Source organism: Musca domestica, unplaced genomic scaffold, assembly GCF_030504385.1.
Source record: "Musca domestica strain aabys unplaced genomic scaffold, Musca_domestica.polishedcontigs.V.1.1 39, whole genome shotgun sequence".
Lineage (NCBI taxonomy): Eukaryota > Metazoa > Arthropoda > Insecta > Diptera > Muscidae > Musca > Musca domestica.
The window spans coordinates 8,708,750-8,729,453 of NW_026712326.1; the positions used below are offsets into that span (position 1 = coordinate 8,708,750).

The 20,704-nt window shown below is 37.9% G+C and overlaps 4 protein-coding genes across 4 annotated transcripts; 1 reads left to right on the forward strand and 3 right to left on the reverse strand.

Annotated features, from left to right (window-relative positions):
• Positions 1-1,282: 1,282 nt before the first annotated feature.
• Positions 1,283-5,643, forward strand: LOC131804122 (uncharacterized). The gene is made up of 2 exons (XM_059126518.1): positions 1,283-2,323; positions 5,564-5,643. The coding sequence occupies exons 1-2, from the start codon at positions 1,825-1,827 to the stop codon at positions 5,566-5,568; spliced, it is 504 nt and encodes a 167-aa protein (XP_058982501.1). The 5' UTR covers positions 1,283-1,824; the 3' UTR covers positions 5,569-5,643.
• A 4,739-nt stretch (positions 5,644-10,382) lies between these two features.
• Positions 10,383-11,117, reverse strand: LOC131804104 (glutathione S-transferase 1-like; the record flags this gene model as incomplete). Its single annotated transcript, XM_059126477.1, has 1 exon — positions 10,383-11,117. A coding segment is annotated over one exon (666 nt), but the record flags the coding sequence as incomplete, so codon positions are not given.
• A 4,198-nt stretch (positions 11,118-15,315) lies between these two features.
• Positions 15,316-16,126, reverse strand: GST-6A (glutathione S-transferase 1-like). Its single transcript, NM_001309050.2, is given in 1 exon segment — positions 15,316-16,126. A coding segment is annotated over 1 exon segment (669 nt). The 5' UTR covers positions 16,041-16,126; the 3' UTR covers positions 15,316-15,371.
• Positions 16,127-19,356: 3,230 nt separating this feature from the next.
• On the reverse strand, positions 19,357-20,180 carry LOC131804126 (glutathione S-transferase 1-like). The gene has a single exon (XM_059126522.1). The coding sequence runs from the start codon at positions 20,089-20,091 to the stop codon at positions 19,426-19,428; it is 666 nt and encodes a 221-aa protein (XP_058982505.1). The 5' UTR covers positions 20,092-20,180; the 3' UTR covers positions 19,357-19,425.
• Positions 20,181-20,704: the final 524 nt, after the last annotated feature.

Here is a 20,704-nt window from a genome sequence, read left to right on the forward strand (position 1 = left end):
GCAGTCAGGGTTCCGACTGTATTCGTACGGTTGCCTCACTGATACCTGGGCGCCTCAGTGAGTAACAGGCTTAGTTGCCAAGTCCTTGCCATGGTAGGGAGGCTATGCCATGGTGGACCTCGTTTCCTCCAAGTCCGACTTTTTATATGGAGAAAGATAAAACAATAAACAAACAAAACAAACCCCCAACAACCACCAACGACACCATTGCTTCCAAGGAAGCAACGACCAAGGACCGGCCACAGGACATGAATACCAAATCGGGAGGGGACGACTCAATACTGAATTACAGTGACGTAATCCACGACAGTATTCAGCAACAAAATGAACAGTTGTCTGCCCTCCTGGAAAAGACAAAAACGTTAAGACTCAGCCAGGAAAGTGTTCCTTCGGGCTTTAGTAACGACTCACCACTCTCTGATGAGGAACTTGACATAACGGTCATTTCCTCGTCTCAAAGTGGTGAGTCATCACAAAAGACCGCTAAGAACACTCCTAACGAGACTTGCGTGGAGTCCCAAATCCAGGAGGGTTCATCGTCGGTAACCTCCGATGCTAAAAGCCTCGATCGGCAAGATACCATCCTTGTAGGTACTGGCAGGAAATCTACCAGTAACCCTACCTCTCACGATGGTGTCGAACCGAAGGAGGCGAAAGCAAGGCGGGGTTATAAAAGGTCAATAAATTATTGCAAAAAATTTATTGGCCGAGACCCCGCGCACATAACGGAGAGAGAGAGGATTCTGATCAAGATGAACCTCAAGGTAATTGCTAAGTTTGAGAAGAACCACCCGCACTTACCAAGTTGTTCTCTTAATCAGATACTCCTAACTCTCCCACCACCTAATATCAACAGTAGGGCAAACTCTTCCATAGTTCAACCCACTGTTGAGAACCCTGCAGAGGTCAGCAAGTCCACCACCGACAGCAAGGCCACTCCGGCTGTTGTCCACGCGGTGACACCTAATGCTGGACCTGCTGGGTCATCTACCCCAAAATGCAGGGACAGGAAGGTCAAGAAGCCGGAGCCTGTGATAGCTGCAGCCTCGACAGTTCCAACGGAGGCCGACACCCCTTCGCGCTCGGCGTTGAAGAGGGGCCGGTCTACGGAGGAACCACACCCTGAGGCCAAGAAGGTATCTAAGGCCCCGGCTTCTCGGCCTTTACCTACAACTTCCACTTCGTCTGTCAGCAAGTCGCTTGTGACCAAACCACCCCCAACAGGCCCTTCAAGCTCCAAGCCTGATAAGGCCCACAAAGGAGAGGTCAAGTCACAACGGCAGGCCAAGCAGGACGAAAGAGGAAGTACTCCCAGACGATCTACCCGGACAATCTACGAGTAGCAATCATCGACAGGGCTGAACCGGAAGGTAAAATCAGCGATAGTCGATGGCTGCTATTCGAAGATCGACTGAGGGAGCTTGTCTTTACGGGAGAGGGTGACCCACGAAGGATGCAGTTTGGCAGCGCCACCCTTTACAGAGGCGCGAAAGTCATGTGCTGCGAAAACCAGGAATCTAAGGATTACCTAGTCACCGCAGTATCCGGCTTCCGTGACCTATGGCAAGGATGCGATCTGGCGGCTGTATCCTTAAAGGACATCCCCTGCCGTAGAGTATTGACAGCATGGGTGCCACCACCATCTGTGGATCCGGCACGCATCCTGACAATACTAGGCAAGCAAAACCCCAACCTCAAAACAGACAGCTGGCGTCTTGTCAGTTCTACCACTGAGGGAGGGGGCCTGGTCATCAAGGTATCCATGGATAAGGATGGCCAGGAGTATCTTCAAGCTCGTGGGGGAAAATTGCACTTCGGCGCCGGATGGATCCGCTTCCGGCTAACGCATTAGGAGGAAGGAAGCAGCAGCTACTCAATATCATGCAGATTAATCTGCATCACTGCAAAGCAGCTGCTGCTGAACTCCTCCTATCCCTCACGAGATCTGAAGTTGACATAGCCCTAATCCAGGAACCCTATACATACAATAATAGGGTAACTGGGTTAGGGAGTGGGCAGTATGTCACTTACGCGGTCTCCAATGGTGATAAGGTAAGGACGTGTATTGTTGCCAAAAAGAGTTTAAATCTTATCTTCCTTAGCAACTACAGTGGAGGAGACGTCACGGTAGCGAGAATGGAATGCAAATCCGGGAGGGTTCTCTTTTTCATTTCTCTCTACCTACCGTATGAGCGACCTGACCCACCCGGCCACGAGGTAGAGGAGCTGCTCGACGATCTGGTCAACAACGGGCACATAATTATAGGTTGTGATGCCAACGCACACCACTTCCAATGGGGCAGTACGAATACTAACGTCAGAGGTGAGTCGATTTTTGATTTTATTTTGAAATATAACCTTAAAATATGTAATAGGGGCAACGATGCAACATTTCTAGTCAAAGACAGGGCTGAGGTCATTGATCTCACCCTTACTAACATGGATGAATCTCTCATACTAGATTGGAAAGTTTCTCTCGAATGTTCATTCTCAGACCATCGAAAGATAAATTTCAAAATACTGGTGGAGGGTATTCATCAAAAACCTCATAGAAACCCAAGAAAGGCAAATTGGGACAAATTTACGGAGCTGGCTATACCCTGGCTTCACCGTTTCGACAACATGGTCTTAACCTCAACCCTCGATATAGACAACTCCGTAAATGCGATAACTAGTGCCTTAATTGGGTGTTATGAAAAAGTCTGTCCACTAACCCATCCGGGAAAGAAATGTCAACCTGTTTGGTGGTCAAAACATTTAGCCAATTTAAGGAGGGATAGTAGACGACTGTACAATAGGGCCAACAAGACCAAACATAGTACGGACTGGGATGCCTACAAAGCATCCTTCAACAAGTACAACAGTGAGATCAAGAAGGCCAAGCGCTCATCTTGGGTATGCTTTACTGAGTCGATTGAAAGTGTCAACGAAGCCTCCAGATTTCGTAAAGTCCTTTCGAAGGACCCTAAATCCATCGGAAGTATAAAACGGACTGACGGCACATGGACTGACTCTGGACTAGAGACTCTTAACCTGCTAGCCAACACGCACTTCCCCGGCTGTATTGACGCGACAAGCAATCGGCAAACCGATCAAGTACATCATGATCATACAACTAGGGACCAAGACTTGGCTGACAGAATAGTAAGTTTACCCAAAATCAAGTGGGCCATAGATACATTCAAACCTTTCAAATCTCCAGGACCAGATGGTGTTATTCCTGCTATGCTCCAAAATGTCTCAGCGGTAATATCACCAGTACTGAGTGAGATTTTTAAAGCTTGTCTGCGTCTATCCTACATCCCAGAATCATGGAGGGAAGTCACAGTCACTTACATCCCCAAGGCGGGGAAACCGAGTCACTCACTTCCCAAGGACTATAGACCGATAAGTCTCTCATCCTTCCTATTGAAAACCTTGGAAAGGCTGATAGACATAGAGATCAGATCTCTAATACCCCAAACCGCCATCAGCACTGCTCAACATGCCTATATGAAAGGCAAATCTGTTGAGACAGCGCAACATGATGTCGTAGGGTATATAGAGAAGAACATGAATGGCTCCTTATTCACATTGGCTGCCTTCCTCGACATTGAGGGAGCTTTCAACAACGTCACGTTGGAATCCATTCATGAGTCACTATCAAAACTTAATTTGCCACAACTCCTCATAGACTGGGTTGATAACATGCTTAGCAGCAGAATCATCAACTCGAGCATTGGGGAAACATCTGTCAGGAAATCGGTCACTAGGGGCACGCCACAAGGGGGCGTCCTATCACCGTTACTCTGGCTTTTGGTTATTAACAACATACTTATAGATCTAGAGGTAACAGGGACGAAAGTAGTCGCATACGCTGATGATGTCGTCCTACTAATTGCCGGGAAATTCCCGCAAACAATCTCGGACCTAATGCAAGGAGCTCTAGTCACTCTATCACGGTGGGCACGTCAAAACGGGCTAGGCGTGAACCCAGCAAAAACAGAGCTCGTACTTTTCACTAAGAAGCGTAAATATCCGTTATTTACACTACCAAGACTAGATGGAGTCACTCTAAACCTCTCACCAGAGGCCAAATACCTTGGTACAATCCTTGACCGACAATTAAGTTGGAAGAGGAATATTGAGGAACGAGCCAAAAGAGGTTTTATCGCACTCTATTCTTGCAAGAACTCCATAGGTAAAAGCTGGGGCCTCAAACCATACATCATTAAATGGTTGTATGAGTCAATCGTTCGCCCCATTCTAACCTATGGATCTCTAGTATGGTGGCATTCTCTAAAGAAGCCAACTTACTCACGCAACATTAACAAAGTCCAAAGAGTCGCATCCTTACTAATAACGGGTGCCTTTAGGAGCACGCCTCAAGCTGCGCTAGATACTCTACTGGGTTTAAGCCCGCTGGCCATACATGTAGAGGAACTGGCATTCAGGTGTGCTCTTCGGCTCAGGGAACTAGGTGAATGGCGTAGTCAACCATTTGGTCACTCTACGATTCTAAGGCGTGTAAGGACTGTGGGAGAGATAGCCTATGCAAGTGATTATATTTCACCACGATTAAGCTTCTGCCCACCTGATATACACATACCTGAAAGAGAAGCCTGGTCCCAAAACAGCCCACCTTTCCGCGGCATATCTGTATATACCGACGGCTCAAAGATGGAATGCGGTACGGGAGCAGGTGTCTTCTGTGACACCCTTAATATCCGTGAATCCTACAAGCTCAGAAACAATTGTAGCGTTTTTCAGGCAGAAATCCTGGCGGTCAAAAAGGCCATAGACCTGCTAGTCACGAGGAACATAGAGGTCGGAAGTCCGGTGACTATATATGTCGATAGTCAGGCGGCACTGAAAGCACTAAATTCCTTTACTATCAAGTCTAGGGCTGTTTTAAGCTGCAGGGAAGCCTTGGAACACTCTAGGTTGTCAATCAAGCTTTGTTGGGTTCCCGGCCATTACAATATCACAGGTAACGAAACTGCAGATGAATTGGCCAGGCTAGGATCCGAATCAACTACAATAGAAATAGATAATTCGGTCAAACCACCACTGTGCCACTTCCTACAGATCGTTCGCAAACACTACCAGGAAAAGACACAACAAAAATGGCTGGATGAAACGGGATGTACCATCTCCAAAAGAATCTGGCCTGTGCTCTCAGAGAAGAGAACAAGATCGCTGATGTCATTGTCTAAACCAGATTTAAAACTTGTGGTGGGCATCATCACAGGTCACTGTAAGGTGAGGGCTATGACCTCAAAATGGGACAGCGATGATATTGATTACTGCAGGATCTGTCAAGATGAAGAAGAAATTGAGACAATCGAACACTTGCTCTGCCACTGCCCAGCGCTCATTAACGTGAGACATAAACTAGTGGGAGAACTAGTGTCACGTGATTTGTCCTCTTTTTCTACCACGGACCCTGCAGTGATCCTTCAATTAGCCAGAAGGTTCAAGTGGCTAAAGACGACACGGCAAACTCAGCCGTAGACTACGTACTATCTATTTCCTACTGTCAATTCTTATACTTTCTCTATCTTTCGCTCTAACTCTTTCCTAGGATGAACACAATGGACCTATAGGTCTCCGAGTGGAGCAGTTGCTAAATGCAGCTGCGCGTCCTTTAACCTAACCTAACCTATCTTTGGTATACTTCCAAGAAAACAGTATTCAAATCAATCTTCTTTGGTGGTGCGGACAACTGTATTTAATTAAATATAACACAGAAACAGAAATTTTAAGATTGTTGGCTTCGTTTCCATTGAGTTCATTATGATTGTAGTATGAAGTGTGTCAAGGTAGCAATAGTGTACAAGTGGAGAAATTTACCACAAAGTATTTAAATCTAGATGAGATACAGAAAAGGTTTATATTCCCAATTACTAGGTACATACTGGCAACAGTAAAAACCTACATACAATTTGGCAGAATCGATTACAATTTTATTTTGAGTGTGAATGGGCAACCTATTTACTTCCATTTCAATTAATAGTGTGTTATATATGGAGGGCTCACTGCTATACCGAACCAAGTCATGAAAAATAAAAAATGCCGAAATTAGTGCCAATGTCCCCGTATATGGAAACTCTGTTTACCCTGTAAGGCACAATGTCAAAAAGTCTTTCGTTCCAAAGATGACGGTAAAAAACCTAAGTCAACGACTGTCATTTTCGACTTTTTTCTAAGCAAAAATGAACCAAGTCAGTGTGTTTCACTTTGAATCAGTACTATTAGTGAGCACGTGTTTATTGTCGTTCAGTTTTCAGCAATATTAAAAAAAATCAGTGTTTTCTATAAATGGATAGTAATAATAGCAGTGCTTGTGATTTTTCCAGTAATGAAGATGAGGAATATTTGCCAGCCCCAAAAATGATGAAGACGGAAATGACGAATTTTTTATGTGTAAATATTTGTTGAAACCATGGTAAAATTAGGAAGGTAAAGACATTTCAAATAAGCATATCCAACTCTAAATTCTGTGTAATTTACTCTGTCAAATTTCCCTGCCTAGAAAGCAGATTCCCATCTCTGATTTATATGTACAATGGATTTATAAATATACATTTTGAGAATGAAATGTTGTCAAATGCATAACTTTGAAAAAAAGGTAAAAAACCAGTAAGTTCGTCCGGGCCGAACTTTGAATACCCTCCACCATTTGGTACAAATTTGGCAATTTTCAAAAAATTAAAATCCATTAAAAATTCTGTTAAAATCTTAAAAATACCGAATGTAGCCATATATTAGGGGCTATACGAAGACGTGCACCTGCACAGACAATTTGCAGCCATAGGCAGTAGTATTCATTACGAACTTCAAATACTAAATTTGAAATAGTTCCGGCAATAGTACCGCATATCGGGGGGTACCGTTATATGGGGGCTATACGAAGACGTGGAACTACATGCCCCATTTTCAATACCAAAAGTCCAACAGACATAATTCACATTTGAGTAAAATTTTATCAATCTACTTCATTTCGTTCGGATGCTAGAGTGATATCTTTAGTATATTTTGAGGAGTTACAAACGGAACTACAAATGTAATATACCCTGCATACTATGGTGTAACCATATAATAGTGTGACTTTACCCTCTTATTTCTACCACAGTTGAAACCTTTAATTTTCCTTTGTCCTTGTTAACATTAATTTATTTAAAAAAAAAATAATTTATTTTACACAATAATTGTCAATTACAATAGAAGCACCCGCACCCGCAGCTGCCAGCTGCCAAACCAAGACATGACTTAAAATAAAACTCCGAAACTAGTGGGAAATTAATCGCTAAAGTTAACTATGTTTAGTCATATAACGAATACTTTATTTTATTTTTTTGACTTGGTTCGCTTTAGCTATGAAACCTTGACATTTTATTCAGAGTAATGATGAACCAAAGTAGATTTTTTTATTTTTGAATATTTTTTTAGTTACATATTTAAATTATTTTTATTTTAAATTAATATCATTAGTTAATTTTGAATATAGACTTTTAGATTTTCTTTTGGTAGACTAAAATATTCCTTCTAGAAATTAATGGCAGTGCATTTACTTTACCTCTAAATATCTTCGAATTATGTTTTTATGACTTAGTTCGGTATAGCTGTGAGCCCTTCATATGTAGTATTCTACAACAATGATAGAAATAGAAATACCTTTGCTAAATTTTGTAAAGACCGGTTCAAATTTGGATATAGCTCTCATATATATTTTCATCCGATTATATGTTTATTGTGCATCAAAAGTGTAATGTCAGCTTAAAAAGGATGGATGTTGGTGATATTGGAGTTGGTCTTTTAAATAAAAACTTCTCTAAAGCCATAATATGCATTCTACTCCACACAATTGGTCTATATTAACGTTAAGGGAAGCTCTACTTAATAGGCAATGTGGTGTAGGGTATTACAAAGCCCGTACCAACGACTTTGACATTTCTGTATTGGGTTTTTGTTCGTTTCACGGCTTGGAGATTAGAACCTTAAAAGTAAGAATACATAAAACGTTTTGTTCGCTTAGTTCGATTTTGAACCTACGCTCCTTTGTTATTTTTCCAAGAAGCCAGCCGATGACTTAAGCCAGTCAAAAAAGTTGGCAGAACTATTTGTATTGTGTCTAGGATGGTTGGTATTGAACGTGAGATACATCGGGCCTCATTTTGTTATAGCCGCCATATACCGGTACCTCCCGATATTCGGTATTTCGATGATTTTCGCCACATTTTTTACGGATTTGTCTAAAAATTGGTAGTTGTAAGTCATAATGTGTTCTAGCTCCGGTGGCCAAACATTGTAGGTATAGGTCCACGTTTTTGTATAGCCGCCATATAACGGTACCTCCCGATATTCGTAGTTTGATGAATTTTGCCACATTTTTCCACGAATTTGTCTAAAAATTGGTATTTGTAGTTCATAATGGGTTTTAGCTTCGGTGTCAGAACATTGAATATCTAGGTCCACGTTTTCCTATAGCGCACACATAACAATAAACACCAATATTCGGTATTTTGATAATCATAGTTACATTTGCCCACGAAATTGTTTTCAATTTAATATTTAAGAATATTTGATAGATGACAATTCTTGAAGTATAAAATTGTCTATAGAGGTTCCCGTATTGGCATGGCGTCCATATTATGGCCTTACACACTTTATGGGTTTTTGAAAAAACTGCAACCAAATGCAGACTGCTGTCATTTCGAAGCAACTCGTCCGACAGCTGTTAAAAATATTTCAGTGACAACTCATTATATTGTATACAAGCGTACAAAAGCATTTTGGTGAGAATTTTCCAGAAAAAAAGTTATTAGTAACAGAAGGAAAATAGACTCAAAAGTGCTAAAGAGTTGCTTCGCTTGGCCGAAAGTGGTGAACTGCCGAATTTGGTTTTCTCCGATGAGAAAACATACGTTGTTCAGCAGTTTGTAAACAAACAAAATGATCGTGTTCACTTGCCAAAAGAGGTCAGCTGAAAATGTGCATCTAGCCGCTCGAATTAATCGACGATCGAATGCCGAATATTATTGCGAAAATATTCTGGAGGGTGTATTAAAGCCTTGGACACACAAACATTTTGGCCGCAGACCTTGGACATTCCAACAGAAGTCAGCACCATCGCACTCAGCTCGCGCCACCCAAGAATGGTTACAAAATGAGATTATCCGAGCAGGTCCACGTCTTGAAATAGCCCCCATATAACGGCACCTCCCGATATTCGGTATTTTGATGATTTTAGCGACATTATTCACGGGAATTGTCTCAAATTTGGTATTTGAAGCTCAAAATGGATACTACACCCTAAGACAGAAAATTGTCTGTGCAGGTCCACGTCTTCATATAGCCCCCATATAACGGTACCTCCCTATATTCGGTATTTTGATGATTTTAGCGACATTATTCACCGGAATTGTTTTAAAATTGGTATTTGAAGTTCGTTATGGGAACTACAGTCTGTGGCAGAAAATTGTCTGTGCGGGTCCAGGTCTTCGTATAGCCCCCATATAACGGTACCTCCCTATATTCGGTATTTTGATGATTTTAGCTACATTATTCACCGTTTATTTCAAGTTTCGAATTTGAATATGGTAGTGGCTTATGACAAATAATGCCTATGTATGTCCACGTCGTATAGACCCCAAAATAACGGCTATATTCGGTATTTTTAAAATTTTAACAGAATTTTTTAAGGATTTTATTTTTTGAAAATTTCCAAATTCGTTGCAAATGGTGTAGGGTATTAAAAGTTCGGCCCGGCCGAACTTACTGCTTTTTAACTTGTTTTTATCTCACACTGTATCCCAAATAACGATTTTCCTGACCAATTTTTGGCGGTGTAGCTAGTTAAAACAAAAAACGAAAACTCAAACTTCACCAGTCGGTTAAACTACCAAAATCTATATTGGCGATATTACTTAAAATGCATATTGACTTCAGGAACAATATTTGCTTTATTTTTTCAATTATTTTATTGACAATTTAATTTTTATAATAACAATGTTGGGTTGATAATTCATGCATATACCTAGTATAAATATACCTCTATCGTGATTGTTAATTTAGCTACCTTTGCAATTAATTATTATCAGTTAAGTAATTCGAAAACGATTCAATGGACGTTGCTAATAATTATTCCTCCAATTGTCTACTTGTCATTCATTTGTCTTTGTATTTGTATTAAACATTACAATGTCTTAATAATGATGGTGCTTAGCAGCTGTCAGTGCATTTTCTGGAAATGAAAATAAATTGTTATTACCAGTAGCGGTTTTTAACAGTTTTGTAAAACAAGCAATATGTCTATCTTTTAAAATTTAGTACATATTTGATTCAATTCTTCCAAATCAACTCCCACATCTCCTATTAGTGAAAAATACACACGAGAGTAATACTTTCAACCACCTTAACCAACTTTTCTCTTTATTTTTAACAATTTTCCAAACAAAATGTCTTTATATCTAAGGTACAATTGTTAAATTCTTCGATTTCACCATGGCCACCAATTGCTTAGCACCTGCTCCATTAGCTTCTTCGTAGAATGGCAATGATTGGAGACTCTTCAGCCATGCACTCAGCTTGGGAAATTTAGATTGATCGATTTCCGCAAACGCCACCAACGAGGTTACCGACGTTACTATACTAAAATCGGCAATTGTCAAATGATCTCCGGCCATGTATTTATTGTCCTTCAGAAAAGCTTCTAGAAAACCATAACTTTCCACAATGCTATCAATTTGGTGTTGAGGTATCTGGGTTTGATTTCTAAAGAACAATGGGGCGGTAATGTTGCGTAAACCTCCTTGAAATAGGACACCAGCTTCGAAATACATGCGTTGATCGACAACGGCCCGTTTAAGTAAATCCTTTGGATACAGCGAGTCGTCCTTGCCATATTTACTAACCAAATACGCCATTATGGCATGAGAATCCCAAATGAAATGACCATCCTCCTCGAGTGTGGGCACTGTATGTTGGGGATTCTTTTTCAAATATTCCTCCGACAAATGTTCCTTGGCAAATAAATTTACGACTTTATATTCAAAGGGCAAATTTAAGGCTTTTAAAGTAAGCAAACAAGCACGAACAGGTGGACTTGGATCGATAAAACAAGTTTTCCCATTGTATTAGTATTGAATTAATTTTGCACTTTTGTCAAGATTTCCGTTACAACTTGTGAACGCTATGAAATGTTGAGAACTACTAAATAAAATGAAAATTTTGTATTAAACAATTACTAGCATCAATTATCTACGAGATTAAGTGTTACTATTTTAGCGATTTTTACTTCTCTCTATGCATACCCATATATTGACAACATATACAAATACATCAATTTACACAACCATACTTCTGATTTAATAATTCCATTCACATTAGGTGTGTACGCTAACTTTTCCAGATAAAAATTACTCAATAACCTATACTGAGAGAATTTTTTCTCTCGTGTGACAATTTTTAAAACATTTATCAAACAACGTTCAGTAAAATATAGACTGAAAACATATGTTTCGCAAAATGTATGCGTTACCTATTTCAACTGATGAGAAAACCATCAATAAATTACAATATTTCTATTTTAAAATTAATTATTTAATGTTTGTATGTGTATACCTGATTAGTAATTGAATTCTTCCTTGTAATTTGTAAACATTTTTACACTCGAACATTTATCCTGTATGATTTTGCAAAGTCTCAGTAACTCAACTGTAAAAACGGTTCTCTTTCCTCGCTCTCATTTACTGGACATTTAGGTTATCGAACAATATTTTTTAATATTTTGTACAAAATATTGGGTTATCGAACACATATTTACTTAAGATTTTTATACCCTCCACCATATGGAGGGTATATTAAGTTCCGTTTGTAACAAAGTATATATTTTTGATCAGCGTAAAACTCTAAGACGATTTAGCCCTGTCCGTCCTCTCTTGTAATCACGTTACAGTCAAAAAGAATTAAGATAGGAAGCTAACATTTTGCACAGGTCTGTCTTTTGTCTGCAGGAAGGTCAAGTTCGGTCCATGATATCGTATAGCCCACATATAACGGTACCACCCGATATTTGGTATTTTTTATGATTTTAGCCACATTTTTCAATGGAATTGTCTAAAATTTGTCACAAGGAGTTCTTTGTGAGTACTTTACCCCCTGAAATATAATTGTAGGTCCGCGATATAGTATAGCACCCATATAACGGTACACCCCAAATTCGGTATTTTGACGATTTTAGCCATATTTTCAATGGAATTGTCTGATATTCTACACAACAAGTTCTTTGTGAGTACTTTACCCCCTGAAAGATAATAATCTATATAGGTCCATGATATTGTATATTCCCCATATAACGGTAACCCCCTATATTCGGTATTTTGATGATTTTAGCCACATTTTTCAATGGAATTATCTGAAATTACATACAAGAAGTTCTTTGTGAGTACTTTATTCCCTTAAAAAGAATTGTCTACATATGTCTACGATATCGTACGGTACCACCCACATTTGGTATTTTGATGATTTTAGCCACATTTTTCAACGGAATTGTTTAAAATTCTACAGAAGGATTTCCTTGTGAGTACTTTACCCCCTGAATAGGTCCACGATGTTGTATAGCTTCCATATAACGGTACCTCCCGATATTTGATATTTTGATGATTTTAGCCCCATTTTCAACGGAATTGTCTGAAATTCTGCAGGAGGGTTTCTTTGGAGGTACTTTCCCCCAGAAATAGATTTATCTATATAGGTCCACAATATCGTATATTACCCATATATCGGGACTTTCTGGTATTCGGTATTTTTAAGATTTTAACAGAATTTTTAATGGATTTTATTTTTTGAAAATTTCTGAATTCGTTACAAAATGTGGAGGGTATTTAATGTTCGGCCCGGCCGAACTTACTGTTTTTTATTTGTTTGTATTTGTTTCTTGTCCTCAAGACCAAAAACAATAGCGATTTTTCTACGTTGACCAGTGGCAACACTATAAATATTAAACATTCCGCAAGTCTCATTGCTGTAGTTGCCTCTCATTTGTTGAGTAATTTAAAAACACTTCAGTGAAGATTGTTGATAATGAATATTTTGTTGTCAACTCTCTTTTCCCCTCTTAATTACCTGGTTATAAATAATAATAAAAACTAAACGTGCGGCATTAAATGCAGCTAGTCCGAAATTTGTATACACTTCATCATAAAGAAATTAATGTTGGTATTTCAAAAAAAAAAAAAAAAAAAAACTGCCATGTAATTATAGTAAAATGTTTACCTTTTACACCAAAAAAATATTCAAAATCGTTCAATTTGAAGTTTACTGAGGAGGATATTAATAAAACCATCGTACAATGGGCCCATTTCAATTTTTTGTGTCCAAACTATATCAAATTTTAGAATTTTGTTCGTATGTGTGAAATTTGAACAGAGTTGGATGCTTTCTTAGAGCGTTTTGTTTTTCAAAATCTTGAACCCTCTGTGGAGGGGGGGGGGGAGGTTTTGAGTGGTACCTCATAGGAATGACCCGTTCTCCACCAGCTTTATAAAAAAAATAAAAATAAAATAGAAATATTGAGATGTGCCAAGTCTGAATTGAATCGGATATTAATTTCGCGTTTTTTTGCACCTGACCTAGCACTGATGCAAATATTAGAATTTGCACTTGTAGTAGACATTTCCAAAGCCATATCTTTATTACAAACTTACTACAAACAGGGACCCAATTTTAATATTTTGAGCTTCATCTCTTCACCCGAAACCAAACTGTTCCAAATTGAATACCATTTAGAACAGTTCGCAAACAAGTTTCATGTTTTTAAAACCACCTTCATATTGAGTACCATTTAGAACATTTTAGAAGTGGAGTACCATTTTAAAACTTTTTGAAACCTTGAAGTTCGAAAATCCCTTTCGTACATCTAATGACTCTAATTCCAAATTTCAGAATTCTAGTTCATTTGTCCAATACAAAGTATTAAATAGTTAATACATTTTTGAACTCTTCATATATCAATAAGAATGTCTAAAAACACAGCCTTATCACACACCTACGCATCAAAATTTACCCTCATGCAAGATTCTGGGCGTACAGATGACATTTTGCACAAGTAATTCGTTTGACCCAAGGACGAACCCTATTGAAATTGGAGATAATCGGTCAAAATTTTGATATAGCTCCCATATATATCTTCGTCCGATTTGCACTTTATTGTGCACCAAACGTGTAATATCAGCCCAAATAGTGTGGAATTTCGCACATACGACCAAATTAAGCCTGGAACTAAGAAAGCCAAATATGATCGAAATCGGTTCCGATATAGATATAGCTTTCATATATATTGTTTTTCCGATTTGTTATGTTTGGGGAAATATATCAAATACAGTTCAGAAATACCTTTGCCAAATTGTATCGAGATCGGTTCAGATCGACCAAAAAAAAGCCTAGAAACAGGTATGTGTAATTTGGCGAAAATCGGAATATACAGTGTCAGATGAAAAAACTGCAACCAACTCCAGACTGCTGTCATTTCTATGCCGCTCGTCCGAGAATCTCCCAGAAAAAAAGTTATTCTTGATGGAATTCAAGCGTGATAGTGTGATTTCTATATATTTGGCTGAAAACCACAAGTGGCTATCGTTAGAGCAATCCAGCATTTAAATGTGAATAAATCTTTTGTGTCTCGTACCATCGCTCGTTACCGTGATACTGGTAGCGTAGCCCGACGTCATGGAAGTGGACGGAAGAAAACAACATCAGCAGAAACGGTTCGAAAAGTAAAGAACCGACTTGATCGAAACCCCCGTCGCAGTGAGCTGAACATATCGCAATATTCCATTCGTCAAATATTTAAAAATTCCAAAAAGTGCAAGAACTTACACGGTTTCATTGGCAGTTTGAAGGCCATAATTCGTGCTAAAGGTGACCAACAAATCTAAACTTATTGTTTTATGGCGTTTGACTTTGTTGCAGTTTTTTATATCACCCTGTATTTTAAAAATTATTAACCTTTTCCGCGATGGTGGAACAAAGACTGCTCTTACCACACCTACGCAATTTTTTAAATGATCGGCCTTTTTTTAGTTTTCTCCCAAAATAACATTTTCTTACTATTTACTGGTAAAAAAACGTGTTTTTAGTATTGAAAACAAGTAAACGAATGAAATTTTTATTTTTGATGTAGATATACGAAACTTCTATATTTCAAAAATATTATACCAAAGCATTCTACAATATATAAAACTGAAGTTGACTTTAGCAAAGAACAATCTTCAATCTCAACATTAAATCCCAACATTTTCTGCGTTTCACAAAGAATAATAAAATATTGTTTTCTTTTTAATTTTACATTTACTTTTTTATTTTTCCTAATTTATTTCACTTCATGCTATTTAAGGTACAATTGTAAAATTTTTGGATTTCACCATTGCCACTAATTGCTTAGCACCTGCTCCATTGGCCTCTTCATAGTATGACAATGATTCCATACTCTTCAACCAAGCGCTCAGTTTAGGGAATTTGGATGCATCGATTTCAGCAAAAGCCACCAATGAAGTTACCGTTGTTACGATACTCAAGTCGGCAATGGTCAAATGATCACCAGCCATGTATTTGTGGTCCTTAAGGAATGATTCCAGGAAACCATAACTCTCTACAATGGCATCAATTTGATGTTGAGAAATTTGTGTTTGATTTCTGAACAACAAAGGTGCTGTAATGTTGCGTAGACCGCCTTGGAATAGGACACCAGCTTCGAAATACATGCGTTGATCGACCACGGCTCGTTTAAGCAAATCCTTTGGATACAGCGAATCATCCTTGCCATATTTGCTAACTAAATACGCGATAATGGCATGTGAATCCCAAATAAAGTGTCCATCATCTTCCAGTGTGGGTACGGTATGTTGTGGATTCTTTTTCAAATATTCTTCCGACAAATGTTCCTTAGCCATCAAATTAACCACTTTGTATTCATAGGGTAAATTCAAAGCTTTCAGTGTGAGCAAACAAGCACGTACCGGTGGGCTGGGATCTAAGCCGTATAGAACAAGTTTTCCCATTTTGTCGTCGAATAAATTAGCTGCAGCAGTTCTGTTTAGAATTCCGTTAGCGGGGTTGTGAACGCTATGAAATGCGGCGAAAAACTAAGTGGAATTGTTTATAATAGTTGCTTTAAAAAACAACCGGCTGGCAGATCACTATCTCTGAAATTAACTGTTGCTAATCTGGCGATTTTTTTTCTGATTGAATACATTGATTGAAAATAAAAATTTATATTTTGGTGGTCCCATTCTATCAATGTGTATGTATATGTGTGCATTGTTAAAAAAATTGAAATTATGTAAAATTCAGTTGCAAATAAATTTTATAATTTTGGAATTAAACAACATTGTCCTCCTATTATGGATTCAATATTGTGGAATACCCCCAACATTCCATTTATGTATAGTTGTTTTTCTCAATAAAACAATTTTGTAAAAATATGAACAAAACCTATTGTTGAATGCTTTAAAAGTCTATTTACAGAATAAATATTGCACAGAGTTGTATTTTAGTTGATTTAAAGTTAAACTTCTGGTTTTGGCACATACAGGGTGAGATAAAAAACTGCAACAAAGTCAAACGCCATAATTTTTAAATTTTTTTTCATTTTATTGAATGAAAGCAAAAAATGTCGAAAATTGCATTAAATTTTAGAATAAGTTTGGATATAGCTCTCATATATATTTTCATCCGATTATATGTTTATTGTGCATCAAAAGTGTAATGTCAGCTTAAAAAGGATGGATGTTGGTGATATTGGAGTTGGTCTTTTAAATAAAAACTTCTCTAAAGCCATAATATGCATTTGGCAAAATCTACTCCACATAATTGGTCTATATTAACGTTAAGGGGAGCTCTACTTAATAGACAATGTGGTGTAGGGTATTACAAAGCCCGTACCAACGACTTTGACATTTCTGTATTGTTTTTTTTGTTCGTTTGACGGCTTGGAGATTAGAACCTTAAAGGTAAGAATACATAAAACGTTTTGTTCGCTTAGTTCGATTTTGAACCTACGCTCCTTTGTTATTTTTCCAAGAAGCCAGCCGATGACTTAAGCCAGTCAAAAAAGTTGGCAGAACTATTTGTATTGTGTCTAGGATGGTTGGTATTGAACGTGAGATACATCGGGCCTCATTTTGTTATAGCCGCCATATAACGGTGCCTCCCGATATTCGGTATTTTGATGATTTTCGCCACATTTTTTACGGATTTGTCTAAAAATTGGTAGTTGTAAGTCATAATGTGTTCTAGCTCCGGTGGCCAAACATTGTAGGTATAGGTCCACGTTTTTGTATAGCCGCCATATAACGGTACCTCCCGATATTCGTAGTTCGATGAATTTTGCCATATTTTTTCACGAATTTGTCTAAAAATTGCTATTTGTAGTTCACAATGGGTTTTAGCTTCGGTGTTAGAAGATTAAATATTTAGGTCCACGTTTTTCTATAGTGCACATATAACGATACACGCGGATATTCGGTATTTTGATAATCATAGTTACATTTGCCCACGAAATTGTTTCCAATTTACTATTTAAGAAGATTTGATAGATGACAATCCTTGAAGTATAAAATTGTCTATATAGGTTCCCGTATTGGTATGGCGCCCATATAACGGCCTCACCCACTTTGTGGGTTTTTGAAAAAAAACTGCAACCAAATTCAGACTGCTGTCATTGCTAAGCCACTCGTCCGACAGCTGTTAAAATTATACCAGTGACAGCTCATTACATTGTTTACAAGCATACAAAAGCCTTTTGGTGAGAATTTTCCAGAAAAAAAGTTATTCGTGACGGAATTGAAGCGTGATAGTGTGATTTCTTTATATTTGGCTGGGAAACCACAAGTGACTATCGTTAGAACTCTCCAGCATTTAAATGTGAATAAATCTTTTGTGTCTCGTACCATCGCTCGTTACCGTGATGCTAAACATATCACAATATTCCATTCGGCAAATATTGAAAAATGAGCTTGGGGTAAAGACATTGAAATGCCAAAACAACTTACACCGCAACAGAAAGAAAATAGACTCAAAAGAGCTAAATAGTTGCTTCGCTTGGCCGAAAGCGGTGAACTGCCGAATTTGGTTTTCTCCGATGAGAAAACATTCGTTGTCCAGCACTTTGTAAACAAACAAAATGATCGTGTTTACTTGCCAACGAGGTCAGCTAAAAGTGTGCACCTTCCAGAACTCAAGTGCCGGCCATGGTGATGGTGTGGGCCGCCATAACAGCCGATGGTCGCACCCCGCTCGAATTAATCGACCGTGGCATCAGAATAAATGCCGAATATTATTGCGAAAATATTCTGGAGGGTGTATTAAAGCCTTGGGCACATAAACATTTTGGCCGCAGACCTTGGACATTCCAACAGGACTCAGCACCATCGCACTCAGCACGCGCCACCCAAAAATGGTTACAAAATGAGGTTCCTCGCATCATTTCTAGCGCACAATGGCCACCAAAATCTCCGGTGGAGTATTTTGGAAAGCAAGGTTGACACTAAAAAATACCAAAGTGTCGATCACATCAAGCATGCGCTTCGCGGGAATGGACCAAAATACCGCAGGGCCATAATTCGTGCCAAAGGTGACCAATTCGAACAAATCTAAACTTAATCTAAAATTTGATGCTATTTCCGAAATTTTTTTGCTTTTATTCAATAAAATTAAAAAAAAAAAAGGAAAAATAATGGCGTTTGACTTTGTTGCAGTTTTTTTTTTTATTTCACACAGTATACCAAACATCCATATACCCAATAACGATTTCCCTGACCAATTTTCGGCGGCGTAGCTAGTTAAAACGAAGAACGAAAACTCAAACTTCACCAGTCGGTTAAACTACTAAAATCTATATTGGCGATTTTACTTAAAATACATATTGACTTCAGGAAAAATATTTGCTTTATTTTTTCAATTATTTTATTGACAATTTAATTTTTATAACAACAATGTTGGGTTTGTAATTTATGCATATACCTTGTACAAATATACCTCTATCGTGATTGTTAATTTAGCTACCTTTGCAATTCATTATTATCAGTTAAGTAATTCGAAAACGAATCAATGAACGTTGCTAATAATTATTCCTCCAATTGTCTACTTGTCATTCATTTGTCTTTGTATTTGTATTAAACATGACATTGTCTTAATAATGATGGTGTTTAGCATTTTCTTGAAATTAAAATAAATTGTTATTACCAGTAGCGGTTTTTAACAGTTTTGTAAAACAAGCAATATGTCTATCTTTTAAAACTTAGTAGATATTTGATCCAATTCTTTCAAATCAACCCCCACATCTCCCATTACTAAAAAATGCACACTAGATAGCAATACTTTCAACCACCTTGACCAAATTTTCTCTTTATTTTTAATAATTTAAGAAATAAAATGTGGTTATATTTAAGGTACAATTGTTAAATTCTTCGATTTCACCATGGCCACCAATTGTTTAGCACCTGCACCATTGGCTTCTTCATAGAATGCTAATGATTGCAGACTCTTCAGCCATGCACTCAGCTTGGGAAATTTAGATTGATCGATTTCCGCAAATGCCACCAACGAGGTTACCGACGTTACAATACTAAAATCGGCAATTGTCAAATGATCTCCGGCCATGTATTTATTGTTCTTCAGAAAAGCTTCTAGAAAACCATAACTTTCCACAATGCTATCGATTTGATGTTGAGGGATCTGGGTTTGATTTCTAAAGAACAATGGGGCGGTAATGTTGCGTCCCTCCTGAAATAAGACACCAGCTTCGAAGTACATGCGTTGATCGACCACGGCCCGTTTAAGTAAATCCTTTGGATACAGCGAGTCGTCCTTGCCATATTTACTAACCAAATACGCCATTATGGCATGAGAATCCCAAATTAAATGACCATCCTCCTCGAGTGTGGGCACTGTATGTTGGGGATTCTTTTTCAAATATTCCTCCGACAAATGTTCCTTGGCCAATAAATTTACGACTTTATATTCAAAGGGCAAATTTAAGGCTTTTAAAGTAAGCAAACAAGCACGAACAGGTGGACTTGGATCGATGCCATATAAAACAAGTTTTCCCATTGTATTAGTATTGAATTAATTTTGCACTTTTATTCAGATTTCCGTTACAACTTGTGAACGCTATGAAATGTTGAGAACAACTAAATAAAATGAGAATTTTCTATTAAACAATTACTAGCATCAATTATCTACGAGATTAAGTGTTACAATTTTAGCCGTTTTTGTTTCTCTCTATGCATACCCATATATTGACAACATATAAAAATATATCAATTTACACAACCATACTTCTGATTTAATTATTCCATTCACATTAGGTGTGTACGCTAACTTTTCCAGATAAAAATTACTCAATAACCTATACTGAGAGAATTTTTTCTCTCGTATGACCATTTTTAAAACATTTATCAAACAACGTTCAGTAAAATATAGACTGAAAATATCTGTTTCGCAAAATGTATGCGTTACCTATTTCAACTGATGAGAAAACCATCAATAAATTACAATGTTTATATTTTAAAATTAATTATTTAATGTTTGTATGTGTATGCCTAATCAATGATTAAATTCTTCCTTGTAATTTGTAAAAAGTTGATGTTGCTGAATAATTTTTATTCAGAAAATTTATCCTGTATGATTTTGCAAAGTTTCAGTAACTCAACTATTAAAACGC

What these genes read in the sequence shown, in the direction of transcription:
- LOC131804126 (XM_059126522.1), bottom strand. Translation starts at nt 20,091, where the DNA reads ATGGGAAAACTTGTTTTATATGGCATCGATCCAAGTCCACCTGTTCGT.
- LOC131804122 (XM_059126518.1), top strand. Translation starts at nt 1,825, where the DNA reads ATGGATCCGCTTCCGGCTAACGCATTAGGAGGAAGGAAGCAGCAGCTA.